This window comes from Cyprinodon tularosa, unplaced genomic scaffold (genome assembly GCF_016077235.1).
Source record: "Cyprinodon tularosa strain WSP-4 unplaced genomic scaffold, ASM1607723v1 ctg61, whole genome shotgun sequence".
Classification (NCBI taxonomy): Eukaryota; Metazoa; Chordata; class Actinopteri; order Cyprinodontiformes; family Cyprinodontidae; genus Cyprinodon; species Cyprinodon tularosa.
In genome coordinates, this window is record NW_024039352.1 from 1682258 (window position 1) to 1689782 (window position 7525).

The 7525-nt window shown below is 34.0% G+C and overlaps 1 protein-coding gene across 1 annotated transcript; it reads right to left on the minus strand.

The window, feature by feature from the left end:
* Positions 1–5235: 5235 nt before the first annotated feature.
* Positions 5236–7246, minus strand: c1d (C1D nuclear receptor corepressor). The gene is made up of 5 exons (XM_038307460.1): positions 7143–7246; positions 6777–6918; positions 6547–6613; positions 6400–6455; positions 5236–6320 (listed from the first exon to the last, which is right to left on the minus strand). Exons 2-5 carry the CDS (start codon positions 6912–6914, stop codon positions 6117–6119), a joined length of 465 nt encoding a protein of 154 aa, XP_038163388.1. The 5' UTR covers positions 6915–6918; positions 7143–7246; the 3' UTR covers positions 5236–6116.
* Positions 7247–7525: the final 279 nt, after the last annotated feature.

The window sequence follows — 7525 nt, forward strand, 5'->3', positions numbered from 1 at the left end:
TTAGATTCATGTGTGAATAACATATATTGCAGATGTCTTCATAATAAAATGCATTTAAAAAAGAGGTTTTTGAGATATAAGGGTCTGATTCGGGTCAATACCTAACAAAAGTCTAGCAGGAATTACTTTCTTAAATGATTTTTCTACTTTTATCTTTGCAGTTTTAACTCAAACTTAGTCAGGTTGGATGAAAAATAAAATCTATGAACATCAACCATAATGTAATTGGAAATGTTAATTTATAGCTTCGGCTCTAAGTGTTGGAAATTATATCCCAAACTAGTCTTGATTGTCTACATCCTTTAACAGGAGTATTTAAACAGTTTATATGATGGTTCATATATTTATCTGTAACAATCTGACCATCATCCCCACAGCATGATGCTGCCAATATTGCACATGAATAAAAAATGCGACATTACTATTGAATACCCTGTGCATTAACCTGATTTTATATTTGAAACACACTGCAAAAGCTATATATATATATATATGCTGAAAACATGCACTATATATACTGTATATACCCCATGCACCTTTTCCTCCTTTTGGCAGCTTCTTCTTTTTCACTATTGAGCCAATGGAACGAGTAAATTTCTCCACTGTGAGAGTGAATAAACTCAATCAATTAATCAATACCATATTTCTTTATAGGGGTGTCGTAGAGTGCTGGCTTTTACTCATATCATTTTGTCTGCAGCTTTCATCAGAAGTGTTTTATTTGGGCTGTAAACACATATAGGACCTCTGTCCTCAAGAGGTTCTCCCACCTGAGTCTTGGATCTCTCTAGCTCCTCCAAGAGCCTCCTTAATCCTTATTAGATAAATACTTTTCATCCATGGCCTGTCAGTCTAATTCAGTGTGTGTTGGTGAAGATTATTATTAGATTATCAATTTGGGTAGAGTTTTTTTTTTTTAGTATCAGAAGTTGGACCCTATTTCCCCCTAAAAAACTATCTATAAACCTTTTGAAAAACTTTCTCCCTGTCTTGTCTGCTGAGTCCTTGGTCTCCTTGATGCTGTTTATTTACCAACTTTTCTCTAAATATCTGAATCCTTAAAAAATAACAAATGATTTATACTGACTTTTTTGGGAACACAGAATTGGATATTTCATGTTACTGAGGAAGTTTCTGGGGAAGCTGGTTTCTCTGCGTCATTTTTAAAGTTAGAGTAAAGGGCAGAAAGGCATACAGAGTTTTTAGACCCAAGCATTTCCTCCAACTCACCAGTTATTCACTGCTTTGTTTCAGTCTATCACAAAAGGTCGTTCAGTTGGACCCCAATAAATTTAACACCTCAAATGTGTCGTGACATTTGAAAAAGGACAACTTATTGTTTTAGATCAAAAATTGCAAAAAGTTCATATTAAATGAAATTTTTTTCTTTTTTTAAATGTTATTCAGAAAAAGAAAAGAGTTTTATTCTATTTCAAATTCAGTTCAAAATCATTTTATTCATTACAAAATGAAGTTAAATGTTGAAATAACTCTAACATTTTTGTATTTCGCCAGTTCTTGTAGAGTTTAATAACTAAGCAGGGAAATCTTCTGTATCCGTCTGTAGCTTTGGATCTGGAAAAACCTCTTAGTGAAGACACTGTTTTTATTAGAAAGTCTTCTGAAGATGAGTCTTACTGTTTTCCATAATGTTCTACATATAATGAAGAATTAGTCTTTGTGAAAACATCTCCAGATCAAAAGGATGTTGATGTTTGAGGGAAGTTATGATTTTTTAAAAAAGGCCATTGTGTCGAACTAAATGGAAAAAAACACTTATTCTAAAACAACAATATTGGCCATTTCAATCTCATTCCATTAAGGAAAAACAGGATAAATTCCCAAAACCTGCAGTTTTTGTTTCTGTTTTAATACTCCTTTACAATTTATTAGCTGTTATGGTGACTGAATAGAGCCCTGGTGGAATGAAACCAAACGTTCTTGGATGTGGTGTGAAAAAGTTGTAAAAAGTTCAAAGACTGTGAATAGTTAGTTTTGTGAATAACTTTTTGGGGTTTTTTTTAGTCAATAAGCTGGAAGAGAATATATGCAAAACTGCATAGTCATTGGATATAAATAATCAAAGCAGTTTTTTGTAATTTTATTTCCCTTTTTTTTTTCAAGATCTCAAACCATCAGAATATACATTGTTTGGACCATAGTTTATTACAATTAATCCGTGAAAGGTTCCATGTAATCCTAAACAGTTCAGGCAGAATAAATCCCACTTTTTCCACTGATATTTAATTTTCAGAAAAATGTTACTCTAAATGGCTTAGTTTTATATTTTCAAAGCAGAGAACAGCTTTAAGCTCATTGTTATAATAGATTTAGGTTATTTGTAGAACCTACAGCAGGTTTAATTGCTATTTATCAATTTAGTCACAAATTAGTTGAAATGAAGGCAACATTTCAAAGGTTTTAGTTTTTTAGCAGGACACTTTTTGTCCTAACACAAAAAAAACTATTTCAAAATAGGTAGAAATGTCTTAAAATAAGTGTATTTACCCTTAATTTAATTAGGTAGATAAGATTATTTTTGCTAAGTAAGATATTTAGATATCATGCACTTGAAATAGGTCCTTAAATCTTTTTTATTTGAACCATCTTATTTCATTGGTAAAGTTTCTCCTTTACCGGTAATTCAAGAAAAATGCACTTATTTTAATGCTGAAATTCAAGTTTTTTTCGTGCACAGAAACATACCCTGGATTCTTTTTCCACATGCTTTTAATGCATTAAATGGTAATGAACTACGAATGTCTGCAACTAACAAAATCAGCCTGATTAAAACAAACTCATATGATTAAAAGCTTTTAAATGTGACTTGCAGTGACATGATTGTTCAAAAATAAACACTGTATCATAGTCGTTTTCTTGAACTTAGATGAAGATCATTTCTGACTTTTTCTCTTTAAACTGAGACACAGTCATGAATGAAAAACATAAACTTACCACTGATTTGTTTGAAAATGTTATTTATTTTTTCTTACAAAGTTTCATCATGATATTTGTTACAAAAAAACAATATTCTTTAAAAGAAAATATTTACCAAAATGTATCTCCACTAAAGAAGTTTGAATTTAAAATGTTTTTGCCACATTGCGGTTTTGTTTTAAAGACCCATCTTCAAAAATGAGTCTCATTTTTTCCTCAAAGGGTCTCATAATCTAAACGCTCTCTGCTCAAATGGGCTCACAAACAGCGTAAATAAACAACCCCGGGACAGACCCAGAGGCTGGAGCTGGTTAGCCTTCACAATTTCAACATTTTAATTTGTTTGTTCCAATCTGCCTGAAAACGGTGACCTAACTCCTTCATAGTGAGCACATGTGTGGAAGAGTGCAGGGAAAGGGTAAGATTTCAAAATGGAAAAGAAAAAAAATGTCCCCATTTTTCCAACATCCAGACAGAGCAATTCATCAGGAACTTTGATGCACGTCTTTGAAAGGAGATAAAAAATAAAAAAAAGTTTGTGGAAAATGCAATACAGAACTGAGAGGGGGGCTAAACAAATGTCATTTTTGGATGGCGGGCGGATGAGAATAGGAGAGATGATGAAAAAGAAGCATTCCTGGGAATTGAACTCACTGGCTTACTGTTTCCTGGCCTTGATTAGAGAGATGCAATGATTCGTGGAACATTAAGATTAAGATCTTAGCTGTCCAGCTGAAAATTATAGAAAGGAAACTCTTGGTGTCTTTATCGGGAGTGACATTGTTTTTTATAAGAGGAAGTGCCATTACAGCTTGCACTTATGCACTCAGGCTGCAGTGAAAGCAGTTTCTAAAGGTTGCGGTTTTAACCTGTTATGGGCTTAATTCAAACTGCTTGATTTTCAGTTCCTTTTAAAAGCATTTACACTCCTTTTGCTTTTTCCGCATAAAGCAATGCATAATGTTGGAAAAAAAAATGTTTTAAAGATATTTTACAAAAGGCATCTGAAACATTTGGATTGCATTTCTGCACAGGCCCTTTAGCTTAATGCTGCTGAATAAAATATCCTTTAGAAATCATGTCCTGTTTTCTGAAGTATGTTACAGAACATCTTCATCCAATCCATAGGTTTGGGAACTTTTCATACAAAAAGCACAATACCGAGTTCTTAAAATTAACAAGTAGACTAAAAACATAGGCCGACTAGTAACACTTTAGCTTTCCCCGAAGCTTTGAAAAAAACTGATTCAGGAGCAAAAATATATGCCCTACTTTACTTTCTTACAAACCAATATTTATATGAGCTACTTCTTCAACAATATAATTCAAACTATAAATAACCAACATTTATTTAGGCTGCTAAAAGTGAAATTTCATGGTATCCTGTAGGCCTACAAAGAAAATACTTCTCTTCTCGCATCAAAATAATAAACAGTCAAAACTATTTCTAAAACTAAAGAAAAACAGACATACACGACTAAACTAGTGGATAAATCCTATTTTCTTATTAATGGTCTTATTTTTTCACCATTAAATTAAGTCTTTGTGATAAAGAAAAAAATAATATAACATATTTTTTTGTCATTTTGAATCAAAAATAGCAAGCATGAAAAAAGCAAGCAGAAATATTTATTGCCAGGTACTATTAATAGATTATAAAAAATAAAAACATAGGAGAGGTATTATTTAAGAGCGTGGTTTACTATTAAATCATGGAAAGTTTATATACCTCAAAAGTTTTTGTTCTGCTATCTGTAAAGTAGAACTACGGGTCCAGTAAAGACATCAGAAGGCTCTCTGTTCACGTGAAATAAAGAGAACTTTTTGCTTCCCATTTGAGTCTATCTAAGCGAAACCGGTTTGTTTGGCTGCTCCACTTTAAGCTTCTCTGTTCCATCTGAGTAAACTTTAACTTCACAATGAATAACCAAACTTGGCAGAATGGAACGCACAGCAGCCGAGTAAATCATAAATTATACACAATAATAATCAATTTGTGTAAGATTGCAATGAGAATGGACTACTTAGGTGCAGCACTTGGTAGGATGTTATAATCCAGTTTTACAATGGTGATCTGCACAATAATGACCCATATGGGCAGATGGATGGAGCCTTAACTAGTCCTAAAGCAAATATCTGAATTAGATCTTAAAGCATTGTGGACTTAAGGAAAACATTCAGACTTGATTAATAACCCCACATTTAAATCTCTCAGAGAGAAACAATTAATGGATTGCTAACCCTTTGATTAGTTGGGTTTTTTTATGTTAAAAGATGTGCAAAAAACAAAAAATAAGCTTCTAAGAAACCAACCAGGAAAATCTTTATTGGTAGAACAGCAACCATACTATTCTTATAATCCCCTCAGCAGCTGTTTACATTTTCTCATTTTTTGCATTTAGCTCCAAGAAGGTCAGGGGGCCTTCTTGTTGTTGCTCTAATTTTTAGCTCCCTTCACAGCTTCTTCATTAAATTCAAGCTCAGCCACAGTAAAATGTTCATATTTAGATCATCCATTTATATAAAAAAAAATTTTAATAAAATAGCTTAAAAAAAAACAAAGAGTTTGCATTGAAACTGTAAACTATAAATGTTTACGTTGCCACTGCTTGGAAACTGCTTGCCCTATATAAGGAACAAACCTTTATGCAAAACATTCTAATAGAGTTAAAAAGAAATAAAATAAACCAATAAAATTCTAGAAATTGTTAGCATTGGGGGCCAAGACAAAAAAAAACAGAGAATCTGAAACTAACAGTAACTTCATTTTGTTTTTCTCGTCAATTCATATTTAAAATATTTTTAATGGTGTGTGGGGGGGGAATGCTTGTTTTATTACCAGCTACTCCTTAATATCAAATATTGTAACACATTTCTTTTCTTTTTTTTTTTTTTTGTCAGGTTGATATCAGCTTCAAGTCACAATGATGCTGTCAGCAATAAGAGACAAAGAAATGTCCCCACAGCAGCCAAACCTGACAAGCCTACAAGACAAAGTAGCTTTTTTATCTCCAGAACATCCAGTGAACTCCTAGAGATCACCCAGGGCCACCGCTGTCCAACAACTGAACTCCTTCAAATATTTACAGTCTCTTAACCTGCAGTTTGAACAGCAGTGTTCATCAGCCCTTCTTGGAACGCACACAGTTGGACCCGACAGAGGAGCATCTTCCTCATCATCAGCTCTGTTTAGGCCGTTTCTTGTGAGGCGCTTCAGAGTCCGTATCCGCCGACTTCTTGGACGCAGCTTTCTTTTGCTCTTTTTCCTCAGGATCATACAGAGCATTTCTCAAGAAACGTGAAGCAGCTCCCTTGTCTAGACGTGCAGCTTTCTTCTTGTCTGTAATCTCCTTCACTCTGTTCATATACGTCCTTATGCGCTCCTAAGGAAAAACCGAAAAAGGGTAATCAGGAGATCATCCTGGGTACAGAGAAAGAATCAGAGCATTAAAGAGAACAAACCAGCTCCTGTTTGATTCCATGTTCTCTTGGGTTGATCCCCTTTGTCACCAAGTACACTGCAAACAACAAAGAGAGTTAACACCACTACTTCCCAATACACTTAACCATTATGCATTGGTTCAAAAAATAAATGAATCAATAACTTACTCCAGAACAAGGAATTAAGAGTATAGACAGACATCAGATCCAGCTTGGCTTGATCCAAAGGATCCAGCTGGAAAGATAGTTTATTACATGTAATAACAGTTTTTTAGACACAAACCATAAACATAAAACAGGTCAACATAGAAAAATAGATCCCGCAGAAATCTGGGGATTTAAGCTTTACTACTAGATATCCTGTGGACATTATTGGCAGTAAGATCAACAAGTCTTACCTTTTGCATCTGGTCGTTTCTGGAAATGGAGATCAGCTTCTCCAACATCGTTTTCACCGCATTCACCGAAGAATCAAAGCTCGTCAGCTGTTCGTCTATCTCCTGCGGGTATTCCTCGACTGGCGCTACCGCTGCCATGTTCCTGCAAAGTTACAAGCCAAAATATTTCAGTAATCCTATCTGTACCCCAGAGAAGCACGCGCTGGCTAGCTAGCAAGCTAGCTAATGCGCTAGCTTCCAATACAGCTAACAGCGGATACATGTCTTGATAAACATTAAAACAGATAAAATGCAATGTTAACTACACCTAAAACTAATAAGAAGAATCTATCAGTTCACCTCAGACAACTCAATGACGGCATTTACCTGCTTTAGGAAGCTTAACGTGCTGACCAACACCAAACAGGAAGTGAAATACAACAAGTAACCTTTTGAACGCTCTCTCTAGCCCCACCTGCCGGTTGGGAGAGTCACTGCGCACACCTTCACTGCTTCATTTTGTTTTTATTTTTAAGTTGTTTACATTAGTTTAAGGGTTTATTATTAAACTTATTAAATTTTATCAATATTATTGGTGTTTTAGTCATAATTCATTTTGACTGAAAAATAACTACAAAATTAAATACAAATAAATATAAAGTATAACTATGAGATTCTATCTCATAAAAAAACATAATATAATACATCAACTATGAAGTATTGAACAAAAACACAAAATAAATAAATATGTGATGCTTTAGGGGGGAAAT

Bases quoted from the DNA above. Each gene is read 5' to 3' on its own strand.
- c1d (XM_038307460.1), bottom strand. From the start codon at position 6,914: ATGGCAGCGGTAGCGCCAGTCGAGGAATACCCGCAGGAGATAGACGAA. The intron at 6,456-6,546 runs GTAAGTTATTGA...TGTTGTTTGCAG, and splicing joins TCTTAATTCCTTGTTCTGGA to TGTACTTGGTGACAAAGGGG. The intron at 6,321-6,399 runs GTTTGTTCTCTT...GTTTTTCCTTAG, and splicing joins ATGGAATCAAACAGGAGCTG to GAGCGCATAAGGACGTATAT.